This window comes from Podarcis bocagei (assembly GCF_964188305.1).
Source record: "Podarcis bocagei genome assembly, chromosome: 4".
Classification (NCBI taxonomy): Eukaryota; Metazoa; Chordata; class Lepidosauria; order Squamata; family Lacertidae; genus Podarcis; species Podarcis bocagei.
In genome coordinates, this window is record NC_138128.1 from 25154397 (window position 1) to 25176674 (window position 22278).

At 45.2% G+C, this 22278-nt stretch overlaps 1 protein-coding gene across 1 annotated transcript; it reads right to left on the reverse strand.

Moving 5' to 3' along the window:
* Positions 1 to 1035: 1035 nt before the first annotated feature.
* AADAC (arylacetamide deacetylase) lies at positions 1036 to 21861 on the reverse strand. Its single transcript, XM_081190523.1, has 5 exons — positions 21623 to 21861; positions 7963 to 8185; positions 6087 to 6156; positions 4581 to 4752; positions 1036 to 1866 (listed from the first exon to the last, which is right to left on the reverse strand). The coding sequence occupies exons 1-5, from the start codon at positions 21758 to 21760 to the stop codon at positions 1261 to 1263; spliced, it is 1209 nt and encodes a 402-aa protein (XP_081046649.1). The 5' UTR covers positions 21761 to 21861; the 3' UTR covers positions 1036 to 1260.
* Positions 21862 to 22278: the final 417 nt, after the last annotated feature.

Consider the following 22278-nt stretch of genomic DNA (forward strand, 5'->3'; position numbering starts at 1 on the left):
TGTTTTTTCTTTTTTGGTTTTTGTAGTGTTGTGTTCAATTTGCTGGAAAACTAATAAATATTATTTTGAAAAAAGAAAAAAGAAAATAACATATAGTGATTCTGTAAGAATTTGACAGCTCTGTTTGACATTGCAATACTCAATAGTTTTAAAAGATAAATATCTCAGTTTCCCTCAGTAGGGGAAAAGAGAGAGAATTGCTAGATGAGATAAGATCTGGTCATTTAAAACATGACATTCCAGGCATGGATAGGGGAGGACTTTGTTTGATTTGCATTTTAACAAGATTCTGAACTCTGCAAAACATGAACCAAAACACATGTATTTTTCTAAATGCACACTTCTCTGAATGTTGTGATGCAGTTAGTCAACAAAAAATATATGTGGAAATGTATATATTAGAGGAGTAAGCATATATTCGTGAAAATGGCATTATATTTGGGAACAGGCTTTCAAAAATGTGTAAAGTAGGTAAAATTCCATAGAAACTGTATATTAGGAGAAAAGTGCACCAAAATGCTGGCACATTTTTTTGAGGACCATTTTTAAAAATGCAAACTGAATTGGAAATGTGGCAAATGGAAGTTTGGGGAAATGAGCAACTGAGATAAACTGAAAATAACAGGTCCACACCTTCTTAACCCAAGGCTGCTTTTACAGCAAGTCAGATCGTCCCAGCTGTTTACATCTGAACCCATGAACTCTGTTGAGCAGACAAAAATTTGGAAAGGTATTGTCTACCAAAAGAAAATATATAATGGGCTCATATGAAACTGTCAAGTGATCTCAGCTATGGAACTTGGGCCAAACCCTTCAAGCTATTGATCAAAATCCTTACCTTTAAGTCAAGTAATAAACCTGCTATTCATCCAAAGTCTTATCTTAACTCGAGACAAATACCTGAGGGTACTATGAGCCATTGGCCAAAAGGTCACTTTGCAGAGCCAGGTAGAATTACACGAGTCCTCCCAAAAGCAAGCCAGAACAACACATAGGTCCAAAACAACAATTTCACACCTGGAAAGCACCATTCATTTTGTTTCCAATGTTTTATTTTAAATTAAGCATAATTTGACAGATACAACAAAAGAAACCCCAAACAACCATCTCGGTCTTGTTCAAAGAAAGGATTCTATAACAATTACCAAACCACCACCAAAGTACAATATCAAAATTACTCAGAGAAACGATCATTTCCTCCTGTATAAAACCCAAGTCAAATTGGTCAGAGCCAAAGGCATTCCATAGATGCGGCTTTGTTTATAAGTTCTTATTCAACCACTCAATGTAGTCATTTGCCATCTTCTCTCCCACAGTTAAGATTAATGGGCCTGTACTAAACATCGCAGCCCCATGGACAGTATTCTCATGTTGATGTACTACATTAACTCCTGCCTCCCTAAGTCGTGAGACATACATGAGTCCATCATCCCTCAAGACATCATACTGGCATGTGATGACATATGTGAGGGGTAAGCCACGCAGTTTGCTTTCATCGACCAGCAGTGGCGCTGCTCTTGGATCCAGAAATCCTGGGTATTTTTGTCCAAGCTCGGAATTGCCATAGACTGGCTTGGTATAAACGTGACCCTTCTTATACCTTTCAGGTAGCCAGTGACTCCAGTTTGCAAATTTAAACAAATGGCTTAGCTCTGCAGGGACATGTTGGTTGGCCTCCATCGCCCTGTTTAGAGACATGTCAGTCGTAAAGTATTCGCTCCAGAATCTCACCATTAACGATTTAGGCAGAATTAGCATGTTCGCATTGTCTCGATAAGACGGCAAGTCCAGATCAATCGTCTGAAGAGCAGGGTAAATTAAAACCTGGATCTTGAATTTAATTTTGACACCAGGATCGCGTAGAACCTGTAACAGTTAAGGGCGGGGGGGGGGGGGAGAGAGATGTCATTTATTACACAAGAATCCCTCCTGGCTCCATGTCAGATGGACCACCTTACCAGAAAACATTTTACAGTGCAAAGAAAAGGAGATATTCACACACACACACACACACACACACACACACACACACACACACACAGCATAGGCTTGCAGTTTGCCTGCCTCTTTTATTGAAAATTACACATGCTGATATTTACATCTCCAATATTTACACTCCCATCTGAAGTGTTTAATATTCTTTTTTAAGTAATTCGTATTTACCAGGCTCTCATCTGTATCTGTGGAAGTTACTAATAGAAGCTCAAGATACACCCTAACCCTACATCAGTCTTCCCCATGCTGGTGCCCTCCAGAGTATGTTGGATTAAAACTCCCATCATTGCTGATGGTGGATTGGGCAGAAAGAAGTTGCAGTTCAAAACATACAGACTTTACCAGATTGCAGAAGGCTGTTTTACACCTAACCCTAAAAGACAGAAGTCAGAAGCCCACCAGGTTCAATGTGATTTTCAGCATAATCCTAAACATTCCTGCTCAGAATGACATTATAGTGTTCGATAGCATTTGCTCCCTAGTAAATGTGTTTAGGATTTAAGCCTTACTTAGTAGGTAAACCAATTTACATGTGCTGTACTGCTAGGCATAAATAGGGACACACACACACACACACACACACACACACACACACACACACACACTTTTGTTGAGAAGCTCAGCTCCACCTTTTCAACAATGATCAAAGCTGATTGACCTGATAAATATTATGAGAGCTCCAGACACTTCATATATCCAAATCTACACAATCAGCTGCCCTATAAACTCCACAGAGGGTTGACTCAATTTTAGTAGTGAGATCACATTTTGAAATGATTTATACAAAAACATGTCGCCTGGGTTGTTTTTTTTAACCTCTCTTGAACGAAATTCTGCAGAATCTGGCATAGTGAGATACTATTTATGCATAGCCAACAAAATACAATTATCATTGGCGACAAGGCAGTGTTTCCACATTCTTTTCCTTTATTCAGGGAACCTCCTCCATGTCAAGTTGTCTGCCAGAATATCCCTCTAATCATCCGCTGAAAAATCTCAGCAAACTGCACCTGGATCCTGAAGGCATTTTAGGATACCCACTTAGTTTGGTCTTGGCACTTTCCCAGCGCTTGATTTCAGCAAGGAACTGCCACAAAGGCTTACTAGGGGAACTAGGTCATACAGTAAAGGCTTGCTGTAGAATGGACCATCATGGATGCTGGTGAGGGGTGGCATGCTGGGGGTGGGGTCGCTAATTGGGAAGCATTGCAGGACCCTGAGGAAACCTTGCCCAGCTTCCCCTCAAATCTGGCATGGAGCCTCAACTAATAATAATAATAATGATAATTGTATTTTGTTGGCAGGAGACATGTTTTTGTATAAATCATTTCAAAATGTGATCTCACTACTAAAATTGAGTCAACCCTCTGTGGAGTTTATAGGGCAGCTGATTGTGTAGATTTGGATATATGAAGTGTCTGGAGCTCTCATCATATTTATCAGGTCAATCAGCTTTGATCGTTGTTGAAAACGTGGAGCTGAGCTTCTCAGCAAAAGTGTGTGTGTGTGTGTCCCTATTTATGCCTAGCAGTACAGCACATGTAAATTGGTTTACTTACTAAGTAAGGCTTATATCCTAAACACTAGGGAGCGAATGCTATCGAACACTATAATGTCATTCTGAGCAGGAATGTTTAGGATTATGCTGAAAATCACATTGAACCTGGTGGGCTTCTTGTCGCCAATGATGATGATGATGATAATAATAATAATAATAATAATAATAATAATAATAATTTTTTATTTATACCCCGCCCTTCCTGGTTCAAAAACCTGGCTCAGGGCAGCTAACAAGAAATTTAAAGCACTTAATTGTAAAAGCAGCATAAAATACAGTATAAAAACATGAATAACAATAAAATTCAAAGTTCAGAAATCAATTTAGGGGAAATCCATCTAATGAACATTAGATAATCACCAGGGCTAGCTGGCTGAATTAGTCCTATTTGGGCCAGCGACAAGGCCAGGGGAGAATTAGCTGTGGGGTCTCAGAGCGGGTAATCCTCATGGAAGGGAAGGGGAGGGGGAGGGAAGAGAAGGGAAATAAAAGATCAGGCTGAATTCAAATTAAAAGCCGGGCGGAATAGCTCTGTCTTACAGGCCCGATGGAAGGAGGTTAAATCCTGAAGGGCCCTGGTCTCATGGGACAGAGCATTCCACCAGGTCGGAGCCATCACCGAAAAGGCCCTGGCCCTGGTTTAGCATGGTAAACAAAGGTAAGAGTTGCAGCCATTGCTTGGTCCACCTTTGTCTTTGGCCCTGCACACCATGCGCTGCCAAAAGGTTGCCTGTGATGAAGCTCCTCCACCCCTGCCCAGAGCATCTGGTATCATGTTGCTCCAGGGCACCACGGGAAATTTAGAAAGGTGGCTTCCCATACCCAGTCACCAAGTGTGGGGTGCCTAGGATAAGCTCCTGTTGGAGGAGCCCAGTTACCTAAGGGTACCGGATGATGGTGTCAGCCCTGGTTGTTTCCCCAAGGTAACAGGTTACAGGATGGCTTCGGAGAGCAAGAGTTCAGATGCATAACAAAGATGAAAGCAGCTCCTTTCAAATGCCCGACTTTCCAATACGTTATGACTCACCTGCTGTGCCACTGCTGCCGCTAAGTTCCCTCCTGCGCTGTCTCCTGCAACGCACACCCTGCTTGGTTCTATGTTGTATTGCTCAAGGACACTGCTCTGCAGGAAGTACTTCGCCACTGTGAACACATCATCAAACTGAGCTGGGAAGTGGTGTTTCGGTGCCAGCCTGTACCTTTGTGAGACAGTTTTCAAAAAGAAGAATTGGTTGTGAAAGAAAAGCAATTCTAATTTGTGAAATGGATGCTAGGTGTCCCCCCCCCCCTTCAATTAAATTGACTTGCTTCAACATATAGTTTGGAGCAGTCACTTGCAAACTTGTGCCACTGATTACACCCCACCAACTTACCCTTCACCAGGCAAACTAACTCCCCCTTTCTCTCTCACTGAATTACAACTATTTGACAAACTCAATGCAGTTTAAGAACTGATCTGGCAGATAGAAACACTGGGTTTCAAGTTGACCTTGAAGAGTCCCACATTTTGTTGTATGGCACATAACATCCAACTCCTATCACCCCTGAGTGTTGGCCATGCTGTCGGGGGCTGATGGAATAATAATAATAATAATAATAATAATAATAATAATAATAATAATAATAATTTATTATTTATACCCCGCCCATCTGGCTGGGTTTTCCCAGCCACTCTGGGCGGCTTCCAACAAAACACTAAAATACAATAACCTATTAAACATTAAAAGCTTCCCTAAAGCTAGAGTCCAACAACATAATGGAGTGGACTACATTGCCTAACCCTAGTTTAGAAAGCCTTCTCTGCATTGGTTCCCCCACTTCAGAATTCCCTTCCTTTGGACCTGCAGGGTTTTGGGAAAGCCCTGAAGACCTGCATTTTTCAATTTTCAATTGAGAGCTAGCCCACACTGCAGCCATCCACCCATTACCACACTCCATCCATCCATTACACCATGGTGCATCTGACCAGTGAAACTGGATGCCTTCATCTGTCCCAGCTGCAATAAAACATGTCTCTCCCTTATCGGTTTCTATAGTCACAGCAGGTGCTATAACTCTCCAATGGTTTGGATTGACCCCCAATGGCACATTCTTTCATTGCCTCTTCAGACAGACAGATGCCAACAATCCTCTGCCTCCAGCTGAGAAAAATTAGCAAAGCTATGTCCTTCTTCCCTCCTCTCTTGACTGCTGCATGCTGGGAAACTCACTTCATTCGTGTCAATGGGACTGGTGGCTATGCATTACTCCCATGTTATGTGATTGATATGCAATTACCTTTAACTGTAGGACTTCGTTCCCCCATGCCACAAAGTCCAAACCTAGGTTGCATTGTGCTGAAGCTCACTGTAAACTGCTTGGAGGTTGTCTGGGGTTTTAACCATCAAGCAGCATATAATGCTTATTAAATAAATTAGCAGTGGGCTTTAGTATGCTCACTGCATGGGTTAGATTACAGCAATTAAGCATAGTTTTCTGTTTGCAAAGGATCAGGTGTTATTCACAATAAACACTCTGAAGCACCATTCCTTACTCGACTGATACGACGACAGCATTTAGTGTTTCTGAAGTCCGTCTCGACAGGAGGTCATAGGGTTGCATGGCTGCAACAAAGTAAGTAATAAAGAATATTTTATTGCTCTTCTGAAACAAATAGACACACAGTTCCCTGTTTCATTTGGCCGTAGCTTTTTCTGCACTTTCTGTGAATCCCTGTAGTTCAGCACTTGGCAATGGAATAAACTCCTGTGCACACCGCTTTATCTAAAGACAGGAACTCAACAAACCATTCACAAGTGACTTGGCTGCAGTCCAAGAAGGTGTCCTAGATGGGATCTTAGTTTTCATATCTCACACCTTGGATATAACATGTCCTTCGCAGCTTTATATTCCCTAAGAGACATCATTTGCACTCTGAGAATTTTATTTTATTTTTCATAAAGAATAACTTACAAAATAGCAAGCCATTCATTTATACAAATTAGATTAGATTTTTTTTTGGGGGGGAGCAAGAGTTAAACCAAAATATGCAGCAGACTAACCAGAATATCAATGCTAACGATGGACTAAAAATGCAATACTAGGGCCCACTTACGCTCTGCTGGCGCAGGGTCCATCCTCCCAGTATGGGTGATTTTCTCCCCATCCCCACTGAAGCCCTGAATGACACTGCTCCCAGAGTTCAGGGGCTGAACCCCTGGATGTGGTTTGATCTAGCACATTATAAGTGGTTGCTAGAGGAAGGAGGAGGAGGAGGGGAAATATTGGTTGCTAGATCAAGCCAATGGCCCATCTGTTCTCACAGTGGCTGGGCAGGTGACAGGGGGAAGCCAGCTCGCAGGACCTGAGCACCAGATCACACACTCCCTTCCTGTGGCTTCATGCAACTGGTATATCCTCCATAAATTTGTCCGGCTGCTGTCAGGGTTAGGAGGAATGGTGGACAGCCCCCCTCCTCATCCAGCACCTCCCAGAGAAGAGGAAGACAGTATAGATCGGGGTCAGCAAACTTTTTCAGCAGGGGGCCGGTCTAGTGTCCCTCAGACCTTGTGGGGGCCAGACTAAATGAGTTCCTATGCCCCACAAATAACCCAGAGATGCATTTTAAATGAAAGGACACATTCTACTCATGTCAGAACACGCTGATTCCTGGACCATCCACGGGCCGGATTTAGAAGGCAATTGGGCCAGATCTGGCCCCCGGGCCTTAGGTTGCCTACCCATGGTATAGATTTACAACAGGGGTTTGCAGAAAGTCATGGCTCTGAGACAAAAGAGGGGCAAAGCTGGGAGATAATGGGAGGAGAGGAGGGGTAAGAAGCAGAGCCGAAACACATTATCACTAGAAAGCATTCCAGACGCAGAAAGCTAAAAGCCAAATGGCCTTAAGCAGCCCCCATAAGGGGCGGTGGTGCTGTAGACAACTGAGAGAGAAGTGGGTGAGGAGATTACTTGGAGCAACGCCATTACCCCGAGAGGCGACATTCTAAGCCTCTCTCTGTGAACATTGAATAAAATACATTGGTAAGAGCTTCTTGTCTGTCGCTTACTGGCAGCCTGCCATGGGGAGGAAGGACTGGATTCCCAGAAGCCTGACAGCTACCTTCTGTTTGCATAACCAATGGATGCAATCTGATTATTTCAGTTCTTTCATCGCGTGCCATATAGTTCATGTGGTTTACCTGCTAGATGCAATCTACAAGTTAATTGCTTCTCTCAGACTTGCAGAGAATTAGATGGTGGAATACATCCTCTGCAGGTATATTGTCGTTGGAGCAGAGGAGACGCTCGCCGGAAGCACATTGTCAAGTAGCAGCCACCGTGCTATGTTGTATCATGACACCTGTCTCAAAGACATTGCAACTTTCAACTCAAGACCCACATTAGCGGAAACAAGCACACATGCTTACCTGCCGATCCTAGACACCATCCACCCCCGTGAATATAAATCATAGCCCTTTTCAAGGAATCGGGCTGCCCTTTTGGGATATACAAACGGACTGGGACACCATTAAATTCTGTGTCAGTCACAGTGACCTTTTCATCCGATGTTGGCGGTGTATGTTCAAAACTTGTGAGGCTCATCATAACATCCATGTGGTGCGCGAGACCCAGCTTGTTGGCAACTGAACCCTGGAAAACAAGAGGTACATTAATGCCAATATATTATGCAACTCTCAAGCCACATAAAAGACTGCATTCATCAATGCCTCTTTCCTTTCTCCTTCATATCAAAAATAGCCTAAAAGTTGGGCATGCATATTAACATCGTCGTTAATCATTTGGAATGGTATGCACATCCTGGAGCATTAAGAAGTTCCAGGGATTGCAAAGCAGAAGTGGCATTTTGCATTAGAAAGAACACTGGAGACTTTGTGATATCTGTTTCTAAATATGCATGTTCAACATAAAGGAGGGACTAGGCACCCAAGTATATTGTGTTCATCTACAAAGCAAACAGTTTCCCCAAAGCAAGTAATATGCACTTGCAGCTCCCCCTGCCGCTCCTTTCCTTCTTTCTTCCAGCCAAATGCAAAACTCAAGGTTCCACCATGTCAGGGAACTGACATCGGAGCTAGAGGCGGAGGGAAGGCTCTCAAATGATGCTGGAGAAGGGCCCAGCAGGGAGAGAGGCAGCTCAACAGATGGGGAAGCAAATCAGCGCAACACCAGGGATAAAGGGGGGCAGATGGGGGAATCGGCGAGAGGGCTCCAGGACTCTTCACCGGACACCAGCGGGGAGAGCACGGGTCCTCCGCTACCCACGCCCTCCCTGCGCAGAAGACTTCCGCGCAGGGAGAGTAGGAGGAGACTTGGCGTCAAACAACTTTTATGTTGGAAAAGGTTTAAGAAACACCCACTGATGGATTCTGCTAGCGACTGAGGCAGCCACGAAGTGAAGGGCTGTCCAGACAGAAAGGTTTAACCAGGCAACATAGCCAGGAGAGGCGCCAACTTACACACGAGCAACCCATACTCATTACACACCAGCTGACCTGTTTATTCGGTATTTATCTTAATTTCCTTGCACAAAGTTAATGCAATGGTTGGACGAAGGCTGGTCTTTACATAACAGTTCTTATTTGTTTACAGGGTGGCTATATGATTGTAGCGCTGTGGGTTAAACCACAGAGCCTAGGACTTGCCAGTCAGAAGGTTGGTGGTTCGAATCCCCGCGATGGGGTGAGCTCCCATTGCTCGGTCCCTGCTCCTGCCAACCTAGCAGTTCGAAAGCACGTCAAAGTGCAAGTAGATAAATAGGTACCGCTCCAGCGGGAAGGTAAACGATGTTTCTGTGCGCTGCTCTGGTTCGCCAGAAGTGGCTTAGTCATTCTGGCCACATGACCCGGAAGCTGTACGCCAGCTCCCTCAGCCAGTAAAGCGAGATGAGCACCACAACCCCAGAGTCAGCCACGACTGGACCTAATGGTCAGGGGTCCCTTTACCTTTACCTTTATATGATTGTATGCATTCATGTTGCATTCAGTAGTTCATCCCACACATTTCAATGCATTTCCCTGTCACTTTCCAAACTGCAAAAAATCTGGTGTTTGTGTGTGTGTGTGTGTGTGTGTGTGTGTGTGTGTAAGTAGGGTTGTTCTGCTAAGGTGAAATATTGCTTGTCTAGGTCAGATGGAATTGCCTATAACATTGCACTTGCAGTGAGGACACCCCAAGGTGTGTGAGATGCCATCCCACGCACTGCCTTGCTCACACTACTGTGAACACAGATTTTGGTTAGCTTTCATGATAGCTAAATGCTGGAGAGGGGGACAAACACCTTCCTCACAGCCACATTTCCCACCATAAATCTCACGCTCTCCACCTGACATTTAACTATTTTTACTTCCTAGCGGAGACAGGGGGAGGTAAAGAAAAGAACACAGTTACGGGTCATCAAGTGGTTCATGCAAACTGTAATGCTCTTGGAGAGAAATAAATTAGATGTGCTTCTAGCCTTTGTTAGAGTGTTTCTCTTTTCTGTGTGTGCTGTATTTATGTCTCCAGCTCCTCAGGAGAGATTCCAAATTCAGCTTAACTCCAACAGCCCTGCCAGTGCCAAAATCAGTGGTTGTATGCAATGATAGTCGTACTCAAGAGTAGACCCATGCAAACAAATGTGTGTGACATGGTTATTAATTTTCATGGGTCTACACTGGGTAGATATGACCACATAAGACCAGAAATTGTCCAGATTAACCATTGAGACCTTCAGTGTGATAGCCTATTATTTTTAAGGCTTCCCTCCCCCTTTTGAATCTCCCAGACTAGAGAATCTGGGTGGGTTTGGACATGCTTTTTTTAGAATCTGAAGCTGCTTTTATATGTGATGGAAAGTAATGTGCATACAAAAAGAAAAGCAATTAACTTCTGGACAGAACCCATGAAAAACCATCTAAGTGCTGTCCGGATGGTGATGCCAGTATTGCATGGGAGCCAAGCACGGTTTCCAGTTTTATTTACTCACTCCATAGACCAAGGGTAGGCAAACTAAGGCCCGGGGGCTGGATCCGGCCCAATCGCCTTCTAAATCCGACCTGCAGGCAGTTTGGGAATCAGCGTGTTTTTACATGAGTAGAATGTGTCCTTTTATTTAAAATACATCTCTGGGTTATTTGTGGGGCATAGGAATTCGTTCATATTTTTTCTTCAAAATATATTCCAGCCCCCCCACAAGGTCTGAGCCCCTTGCTGACAAAGTTTGCTAACCGCTGCCATAGACCTATGAAATTTCACAGATCTGTGGTTCATGGCATAGTGTATTGAAATCAATTAAAATGGCCGGTGGCCTCTATGGAGGGGAGTAAAATTTGGCTGCCATTGAGAAGTGACATTCTACTTGCCCAGTTCCCAAACACTTCCCAGAGGCACAGCAAGCAGGGTGGCAAGTGAAGTGGCTGCTACTATCATGGCAGCGGCGGGGGTGGAGGAGTGCTGTGGCGTTGTGTGTTGAGGCGAGTGTGTTGCAGAAGTTGGAAGCCATTGGTGGCATCATACCAAGGCCTCAGTGAAGTCTGGTGCTATCCTTGGATTTGGGTCAAGGAGAAATTATGCACAGAATACAATTCACAGAAAACAAACAGAAAGAAACGAAGATATCAAAACCCACAGAAGGCAATATAACACTGTGGAAGAGGGGAAATACGTGAGGAACACGAAAACCGCCCTTTTTACAATCTGTTTCTACAGCACACATAAAGACTAAACTGCCCCTTCGCACACATACTGCAGAAAATGCACTAATTGTATTCTTCTGAAAGAGATGACCGCACCCTCACCAATCAGTTATGCAGCTCAGCCGGCTTGAGCTAGATATTCCAGTTAAGGCTCTTAAGATCTATAAACCAACAGATTTTTATTTCAGATACAGATATGGGCATGTAAAGGATTGTCCAAACAATCACCCAAAGGTTTTGCACACCTCTGAACCCCTCTCTTCCCATAGTCCTGTGTTCCGCTGCATGACTTGGTTTGTACAAAAGCCTTATGTAAACAAAATGTCAAAAAAAGAAAAAAGCCAGTCAGCGTTGATAGTTACACTAATTCTTAACATTACAAGGGACCTAAGATTCTGAAGATAACTCCTGAGAACCAGTTTGGGTTAGCGTCCCTATTCAATTCCAACTTTGGTCATGCGCAGGCACTACTGGTTCAGTGGAACATTTGAAAACGCAAATTCCCCTCACAGAGCCACAATTCCCAGAATTCCCTGGGAAGAAGGATTGATTGTTAAGCCACCCTGAGAATTTTAACTCTGTGTGGTGAACCGGGGTCTCCTAACAACTCTCAGCACCCTTAACAAACCTCATTTTCCAGAATTGTGGGTAGGGAAAGCTATGACTGTTTAAAGCGGTACCATAGCACTTTAAATATATCGTGCAAATGTGGCCCTAGTAGAAACGAGGCTGTGGCTGCAATTGCCTAGGTGAACACTGAATTCAACAGGGCTTATTTCTGGGTTGGCACATATAGGATTGCACCATAAGTCTCTTATTTACATACATCTCCTCGAGGGAAAGAGAGGATTAACACTCCAACACTCCCAAACCATTTGTATGACAAGTCTTTTGCAACAAAATATATTTGCATATGTGATACCATCAAGCAGTGACACAGCCTTTTCATTACATTAATTAGTCCACTCACTTACTTACTTCACTCACATCTGACAATGATTTATAGTGGTACCTCGGGTTAAGTACTTAAATCGTTCCTGAGGTCTGTACTTAACCTGAAACTGTTCTTAACCTGATGCACCACTTTAGCTAATGGGGCCTCCTGCCGCCGCCGTGCCGCCGGAGCATGATTTCTGTTCTCAACCTGAAGCAAAGTTCTTAACCTGAAGCACTATTTCTGGGTTAGCAGAGTGTGTAACCTGAAGCGTATGTAACCCGAGGTACTACTGTATTGCTATTGGTTGCCTAATGATGCTGGATTGTTTCCAGTGATTATATGCAATCCCTGATGGCTAAGTACCGGTATTTGTTCTTCTCAAGTAATTTTGGTGTGTAAGCCTCGGGGCCCAGAGTGATTTATCAATCAATCCCACACTTTAAAAACTACAGATCCCAGGATCCGGGGGGGGGGGTGTCCATGTCTTAAAGTGGTACAAGAGAGCTTTAAATGTACAGTGCAGATGAGGCCCGTGTCAAAAACTTTAGGTTTCTTGCTAAGTTTTATATTTTACATTTCAAGTTTTGCTAAAGGCCAGAGGAGATCTGACCACACTCTTATGACTTCATTATACCATCATTACCTGATCCCGAAACCCACAACAAACAATGGCCCCCACCCAGCGACAGCTGGACTACTCCAAACCACATGCAGGTTGAGAAATGTCAGCAGCCTATTCTTGTTTCCTTTTACAGGAAGTGAAGGTAGCCCACCTGGAAATGCTGACCTCCAGGCAGGTAATCAATCACTGGCATCCTTAATTTACAGTCTGCAGGAGAGGCCAGATGTGAAGTGTAAGTCAAAGCAGCATAAACAAGCAACAGCAGGAGGCAATAACTGTTAAGTAGACAGGCAGTGGAGCCAAGCAGAGGCGCTGCGTGGATCGTATCTGTGCATGTTCCCAGACTAAAGCACAGATCAGAATACACTTATCTTCAGACTCCATGCTTCTCTTAAATTTTCTGGAGTGGTATACAGTGGTACCTCGGGTTACATATGCTTCAGGTTACAGATGCTTCAGGTTACAGACTCCACTAACCCAGAAATAGTACCTCGGGTTAAGAACTTTGCTTCAGAATGAGAACAGAAATCGCGCGGCGGCAGTGGGAGGCCTCATTAGCTAAAGTGGTGCCTCAGGTTAAGAACAGTTTCAGGTTAAGAACGGACCTCCAGAACGAATTAAGTACTTAACCTGAGGTACCACTGTACTAAGGGCTGCCTTTGTAAAACAACATCATCACCACCACCACCACCCTCTCCACCTAGTCATAGCCACCCAAGTCATGCTACTACATGTTGTTTGAAAAACAACGAATAAAATCATTACTACTACGTGTCACAAAATTGCAACAATAAGGAAGTGGGATTCAGAGACTACCTCTTTAAAACTTGCTTGATAGCTCAGTAAGATAATACCATAACTCTGTATCATGGAACAAACTAATACAAAATGTTTGTTCCAGTGTATATTCAAACGAAAATTTAGCGTTATTCAGCGTTTAGCCAGCGACAAGCCCCTGTGGTCTCTGCCCCTCCACCATCTACACTGAAGAGGGGGAACACTGTGACTCAGGCTACGGAACACTGATCATGCCAGGTTCTAGGTAAAAGGTAAAGAAGGTAAAGGACCCCTGGACGGTTAAGTCCAGTCAAAGGCGACTATGGGGTTGTGGCCCTTGTCTCACTTCGGGCCATGGGAGCCGGCATTTGTCCACAGACAGCTTTCTGGGTCGTATGGCCAGCATGACTAAACCGTTTCCAGCGCAATGGAACACTGTGATGGAAACCAGAGCGCATGGAAACGCTGTTTACCTTCCCACCGCAGCGGTGCCTATTTATCTACTTGCACTGGCATGCTTTCGAACTGCTAGGTTGGCAAGGGGTTCTACATCACAGTCTACCTGTGTAGAGCAGGTTCATCTCTTCAGACATTCCCACCCCACACCTGTGTTTGTGAATGGGGTGGGGAGCTGCTGGGGCCAGAGGATGCAGCCCTGTGCTCCCTCTGAAACAATGTCAATTGCACGAAAGGGTAACACCAGAAAAGGGCTGTTGAAGTTCATTAAAAGCCTCTTAATTCTTTAGCAAACTTTGGCTGAAATGACAGGATTAAGAAGAGTTTTCTTAATCCTTCTCTTTCTTTTAAACCTAGAGCAGCCTAGGGCAGGTTGCTTCTGTGAAAAAGAACAGGGAAAGGGAGAGGCTGATTAATCCTTTCTTTTCTGGTCCTTTGTCTGCTCAAATGTCCTCTCCTTATTTTGCTTTTCCCCCCTACAGAGGAAGCAAAGCCACTTCCGGCCTGCCCAGGAGGTGGGGTTGCGGGCTTCACACCCACCCCCCACGTGAGCGGGGGCTGGTTTCAGCCCCCCGCGAGAGCAGGGGAATCCCGGCCGTGTCTGCCCTATTTAGGGCCGGCACAGAGGGGGCTCACCCTCTTTTTGCCAGCTAGCCCCCACGTTTTCCCGCCCTCCCTCCCTTTAGGTAGGCTTTAGGTAGGTCTCTGACTTTGCTATGGACTTCGGTCTGTCGCCGCATGGGGCATGGTAGGAATTTTTCCCAACTGGCAATTTACAGCCATTTGGTTTTTCGCCTACCTCGTAGCAACTCGTCACAACTCTTCGGCATTGGCGGTAGGCATTGGTAAGAAGGGGTTAAGAGGATGGGGGGAGGAACGCCATCACCTCCCCCCAGTGAGCAAAGGGTGGTCCGTTAAAGGACTCTGGGGGGCGTGGCCCTGTCCGAAGCCTATGGAGGTGTGGGCCAAAGGCACGCCCCCGAGTGGTGACCCGGGGGAGCTCCTAGTCGACGTGCCTCAGCGGGAGACTCCCCCGATATAGTGTTAACCCTTCCCCGTGTCTCCAGCAAATGGGCTGGAGCCGGATAGTCGTTAGGACCAATGCCTAAGCCAATGCCTCTCATTCCTGAATTCAATAAAGTTGTGGCCTAATTCGCCCATTTAACCTTAAACCATGGTGTCTCATGTCTTTATTTATCCTGGTGGGGGGCGGGAACTCGCCACGCAATACATTCCATGACCATAGTATGCCATGGCAGGCAGCATATAAATCTTGGTTATAGTATCCGAAGGAAACTGCATAGCTGATATAGATGCTATTTCAACATAGGAATGATTCCTGAATTTACTTTACTCCAGCATTTGTGGTGTTAAACGTATCTTCCAGAACTATCTGCTGCTAAGCAGATGAAATGTCCATGGATGAACCAATCTCGTTTATTCTGAAGAATCATCACCTAAAATTAGAGTGTTGTTTAAGCTTGCACAAAGAGCTGTTTTGCAACCCAAGATTTGGACAAACTGACCAGAAATCATTTGAGTCCAAAATCCATGGTTAGATATAGAGTTAGATTTACAGTTAGACCCACACCCTCTCTGGCAACACTTTCTGATGTCAGCACATTATGCTGCCCAGAATGCATGATCCTTGGTGTTAGACATGGTGCATGAAACATTCTTGTGAAAACAGTGCAGTGTTGGAGAGGAACTGCATGCAAACTGTCATAGAACATAGAAAGTTGCTTTACACTGAATCAGACTCCTTGGTCCATCTAGCTCAGTGCCTCTCCAGAGCTTCAGTTAGGGTACAGTCCCAGTCGTACCTGCAGGTGCTTGAGAACTTTTGCTTGCAAGGCAGGTGCTCTGCCACTGCACTGTGGTCCTTCCAAGGCCGAGGTTCAAATCCCAACATCTCCAGGTAGAACAGGGAAGGAGCCCTACCTGAAATCCTGGGAGAGCCCCTGCTAATCCGAGAAGCCATACCAAGCTAGATGGGATCAGTAATCTGACTTGGTACATGGAAGCTTCCCATGTTCCTACTTGCTTCTGGTGTTTTTTCTGTACTGCATTAGATTTGCACAAAACCAAAAAGGGGACAAGGGTCTACATAACATTTGCACAAGTACTAATTAATAATTTTTTAAAAATTTATCTCATTATAGTGAGGAAGACTGTGGTTAAGTGACCTGTGTGCCAGATTAGTGGGCTGTCCAGCAGCTGATGGGCAACTTCAAGGTGCTTCCCCATTGCTCTCCTTCTGACCGACTGGGAGCGTACTCCTCCATCAAACAGAGGGTTTGACCTCTGGAAAGCTGGACACACAGCCACCTGCACTGTTTTGGTTGTCATTCAAATTCATAGCCTAATGTAGACAGTAGGGCACATTTTGCCGAAATCAATGCACTGTGGATAGAGAAATAGCTACACATACATCCAATGTGCCCCTTATTCCTTTAAGGTTGGCAGCCGAGCTCTGAGTTTAAAATATACTTTAGGGGTTGGAAGTGGGCTTTGATAATGTGCATTATGTGAGGGTGCATTTTCTCCAGGTACAATTTCCTGGCCAAGGCCCTGGGCAGTTTGCTGCCCTTCAGCCTAATTCCTAAAATGGGGAGGGCTTGCACCCATGCATGGATTTCTCCCGCTAATGGTACTGTACATATGCAGGTTTATTTTATTCTAGGTGTTGATGGTGATGATTATATACTTTCATTAATAAATATTGTATTAATATTTATTTATATACTGCCTGTGATGGCCTGGGACTCCGATTCGGAGGATGAAACAGAGGAATCCCAGCCTGCACAGGAGTCCCCGCCTCCAGGGCCGGCTGAACTGGGGCAAGGCCTAGAGGCTGAAGAGCCTGCACCTGTGGCAGTGCAGCAGGAGCTGGCCCCAGGTGAAGTCCTCCTGGCCCCAGAGGGGCCTGATGACTCAGTGGCCACAGGTGAGCCTCCTCCAGGGCTCAGTAACCCTTCGGCCTCTCCTGATCTGCAGAGGCTTAGGGCAGAGAGGCGAAGGGAACTAGTTGCCCCCAGGAGGAGTGCTCGCCTTAAGGCCAGAGTAGGCGGGGCTCCTGGGGGTCGGGACCGCCCCTGACCTTAGAAGAGGATAAAAGCCCACTCATCCCGGCCCCAGGTTGCGGGAGCAACGTCGTTGTTGGCTTCGGACCTTCCTGTGATCCTGATCCTTGCTCGGCCTCCTGTTCCTGACTAACCGGTACTCCTGTTCCCTGCTCGGCTTCCTGTTCCTGACTATCCAGTACTCCTGTTCCCTGCTCGGCCTCCTGTTCCCGACCATCCGGTGTTCCTGTTACCTGCTCAGCCTTCTGTTCCAGCGTTCCTGTTCCCCGCCCGTCTCTCTGCATCGGACCTCGCCCCGCTTCGTGTGGACTCTGCTACACTCACGGTACCTTACCCCCGGGACCAGCACACTGCCCTTCATCTGAAGATCTCAGGACGGTTTACAGTACAAAAGCACAAAATACATAACACACAAAAAGCCAACACAATAACCCTCCACCCACCCACAGCCCAAGAAACATTTCGAAGGCCATAGATTCTTCAATACTCCAAATGCCTGGGTTAAGAGGAATGTTTTTGCCTAGCACCAAAATAGTAATAAGAGTATTATCTTCAAAGGCATATTCACATATGAGCAGCTGAACCCACAACAAGGACCCCTGTGTGATCAGAAATCCTGATATATAGGGTGCCTACATACATCCTGGGACGCGGGTGGTGCTGTGGGTTAAACCACAGAGCCTAGGAATTGCTGGTCAGCGGTTCAAATCCCCGCGATGGGGTGAGCTCCCATTGCTCGGTCCCTGCTCCTGCCAACCTAGCAGTTCGAAAGCACATCAAAGTGCAAGTAGATAAATAGGTACCACTCCGGCGGGAAGGTAAACGGCGTTTCTGTGCCCTGCTCTGGTTCGCCAGAAGCGGTTTAGTCATGCTGGCCACATGACCCAGAAGCTGTACGCCGGCTCCCTTGGCCAATAAAGCGAGATGAGCGCCGCAACCCCAGAGTCGGTCACGACTGGACCTAATGGTCAGGGGTCCCTTTACCTTTACCTACATTCAGCTGTTCATGGGCACCCTTTTGCAGACATTGCACTGAACATGCGGGTATCAAGGGGGCAAGGTTAGTAGTGCATGATTTGTGGGGGTGGACCAGTGGCACAATTCACCTCTCTCCCTCTCCATACATTTACCATATACAGAAGAAGGCATGGATGAAGCTCAAGGCATCTGGCACAGGAACATAAGAAACTGCCTTATACCAAGTCAGAGAATTGGTCAATCTAGCTCAATACTGCAGACACTAACAGGCAGTGGCTCCACAGGATTTCCCCCTGCCGTAGCTGGAGATGCCAGAGGTTAAGACAGAGACCTTTGGCATGCTCTACCTCTGAGCCATAGCCCCTCCCATTATGTAGCAACACCACACATTGCCAGAAAACCCCCGCAGTATAACAACTAAAGTTTATTCAGGATCAAGCTTTCAATCCATTTATATTGTGTTGTCCCACACACATGATACCAGAAGAACAAGCAGGACGAGAAATCTCATGTTGTATGTAGATCACTATCTACATATATAAAATATAACTGGGACAAGGTTTAGTGCTTCAGATTTCTTATGAGTGTCTGTCTATTTTGTTTTTCTCACCTTCCTCCTGTGGCTTTAAAAAGAAGCCCGGAAGAGAAAACGAGAAGTGAAGGGAGAAAGCTTAATATCTGACTGTTAGGCTGCTATTACAGGCAGAGGAGCAACGTCAACAAAAAAGATATGGTAACTCAGCGCTTGTTGGAAGGGTTTGCTATGAGCAAAGAAAACACAAGTTGTGTTTTCTCTTACAGGCTGTTACCAGAAGTAGAGAAGAAGAGGAGTTTGGATTTGATATCCCGCTTTATCACTACCCGAAGGAGTCTCAAAGCAGCTAACAATCTCCTTTAACTTCCTCCCCCACAACAAACACTCTGTGAGGTGAGTGGGGCTGAGAGACTTCAGAGAAGTGTGACTAGCCCAAGGTCACCCAGCAGCTGCATGTGGAGGAGCGGAGACGCGAACCTGGTTCACCAGATTACAAGTCTACTGCTCTTAACCACTACACCACACTGGGACTTGCAATGCAATGTTGCAGTGTGGAGCACTCCTGTTCATGAAGCCAGCCAGCCTGCCATTCCCCCTTGCAGGATACTTCATTCTGTTCTCCCTAGTTTTTCCTTCCCTACTCCCAGCAATCAATGGCCATGAAGTGTGCTTAGCCTTGATCAAAGTGGCTCTTTTGGAAGGGAAGGAATTCCCAACCCTTTAGAGATTTTCTCGTATGTCAGGGCTCCCCCTGCTCAGCCTGCTGATACCTCCCCGCTTCTGCGCAGATGGTGCCATTTTGGAGAACAGAGTTTGCTATTAGCACTAGACAGCCAATGGGGCAGTGGTTAAAGTGTCAGACTAGGACCTGTGATCTAAACAACACTGGCATGAAGCCATAATTTAACAGGCACCACATAGATAAAGCCTTTTAGGATGCAGAGCTGTGATAGAAGAAGAGTTTGGATTTGATATTCCGCTTTATCACTACCTGAAGGAGTCTCAAAACGGCTAACATTCTCCTTTCCCTTCCTCCCCCACAACAAACACTCTGTGAGGTGAGTGGGGCTGAGAAACTTCAAATAAGTGTGACTGGCCCAAGGTCACCCAGCAGCTGCATGAGGAGGAGTGGAGACGCGAACCTGGTTCCCCAGATTACGAGTCTACCGCTCTTAACCACTACACCACACTGGCTCTGTTAGGAGAAGCTGAACTCATCAAAGCTCTCCCAGGGTAAAATAATAAAAGTTTTGGGCCCTACTGGAACGGCATCATCTTCTGTTCATGCTTTTTTTTTTTATTACCAGAAATGGCTCTCATATGGAATGGAGAATTCTAACCCATGCTGCTTCTTCCATCAAAGTGATGGGGAAATCACATACCAATATGCTCCCTGTAATGCAGAGACTCTCTGATTCAATGCAGAATTCGGCAAGCCTACCTACCTCTCCCGTGTTAGTCATACTGCTCCTGTTTGCCTTGCCACACACCTCCCAACTATCAGATTCAGGCATGTGCTGTATGCCTCCCCCCCCCCCCCGCTTTGTGTGACACTTTTCTTCTTGTTGCTCTCTTCTGTTTGTTTTCCTTTATTTTCCTCCTTTCTAAGGCCGCGCTTTTGTGACCTTTCCACCACCAGGCAATTAAAACACCCAGGGAGTGACATGAAAACCGATGCCACACCCCTAAATTCTGCACACCTCAGCAAGCGCTCAGAAAGCTACTCTTTTAGCAGCATGCCAGCAATAAAACACACAAACCCTGAGGTGTGATCACAGTGTTGGCTGGAAACCAGCAAGCAAAGCCCTAGGGACCTTGCCTCAGAAACAGGTCAGATTCCCATATGTATCTGATGCCTTATAGTTGGTGAATAAATGCAGCTGTTGGGTGCTAGTCAGCTTAGCTTTTACTTAAAAGCAGACTCACTGAAATTAAAGACAATGTCTACATTCAGTCAATTAATTTCAGTGGGTCTATTCAAAGTAAAATTTAGTGACTACCACCCATTGGGTCCTCTTTCTGCATATGCAAACAGATTTTTACACTTAGGGACAAAAACGTCCAGCAACTTAATAGAATCAGAGAATTGCAGAATTAGAAGAGGCCACAAAGGTAATCTATTCCAACTCCCTGTAATGCAGGGATTTTTTTGCCCAGTGTGGAGCTTGAACCCACAACCACTTGCTACCCAGAAATGGGAAATAATTGTAACAAGTTCTGTAATTTTATGCGTATCTCTCTTTTTATGCAATCCACCCTGCAGCTCCTAGGTGATGCTATAGGTAAATACATAAGCAGGCAAGCTGGTGAAAGTCATGCATGTATGCAGTACAACAAAACAGATACCTAAAAGAAATTTCAGTCTATGCTCAATTGCTGCAGTAGCCACAATTCACTCGGAGATCATTAACAGTGTCTGGCACGGTAGATATATTAGCAGGGATGTTCCCCTCTCCCTTACACCAGATTTCAATTAGAAATTACATCAGTGGCGAGGAAAATTCTAAGAGCTTTCCCCTTGATTGATTGCTTCTAGCCTTAAAACTGGTTATTTATAGCAGCAGCCGTGCAGACTAAAGAGTGTGTATGAAATGTGAAGCGTAATTATATCCGTTATCAAAGGGAGCTTTGCACTGCTTCTGACTCAAAAGTGGGGTGCTCAGATTTCAACAGCAGCTAGAGAATAACAGAGAAAACAGGATGCACTGCCTTGTAAAGCTATTAAATGGTTTTAAAAGCTAACAGGTAAGCTTCCCTTCTGTTTGTTTTCATTTTCATATATAGGACATTTCTGTCCAGAGAGTCAAAGAAAAAGAGACAAATGAATTCTGTTTCATGATGCCCCCACCACCTGCCAAATAATGCAACTAATAGCTGTTAGTTCTCATTTTGCACAATCCCAACATTTTTCAGTAAGCTTTCCCCCCCCCCACCCACACACCTTTTTGCATTCAAGCAATCTCACATGCACAAGACGCCTGAAATAAAGAAACGTCTCAGCTTACCACATGGTCTAAAGTTCTAAAGACAGCACCAATGAGCATCAGCTTCCAGCGGTCCTCAACATTCTCTGGTAAGGGGCTGTATATGTAATAGGCAGTCAAAACTGTAGCAATGAGAAGGCACAGTAATTTGATTCCCATCTTTTACTATCTACTTCAGTCAAGACTGATTCCCATTGACTAGTCTCGGTGAGTTTTAACGGAGGCAAGTCAGCTGACAGCAACAAAGTTAGTCTGCTGTTACACAGTATGACTCACACAGACCCAGAGAGACCAGCTCTCCTTTGATCACTAGGAAACAGGTTCGGCTTCTAGAGTAAAGGCAAAACTTCACGCTAGGAAGCATTCAGCCACCTACAATAGGATTACTGGAGTTGTTTGTGCTGCTTGAGCCGAGGTTTCAATAACAAAGCAAGGACGACAAGTTTGCACTTATTGGTTCTACAGATTCCACAGCTCTGGTGTTTAAATTAAAGTGAGGAAATGCAGCGTTCTCATAATAACTAACAACATAACCAGTGATAAGCAAGACCTTTGAGCCTCCGAGTGACTGATAAGCTAAAGACTTCGTCTCAGTAGGGAAAGACTAAGATATGCATTTGCTCCAGTGACTCCATACTACAGCAGATCAGATTTTAGGTGCACCTAACTCTGGTCCA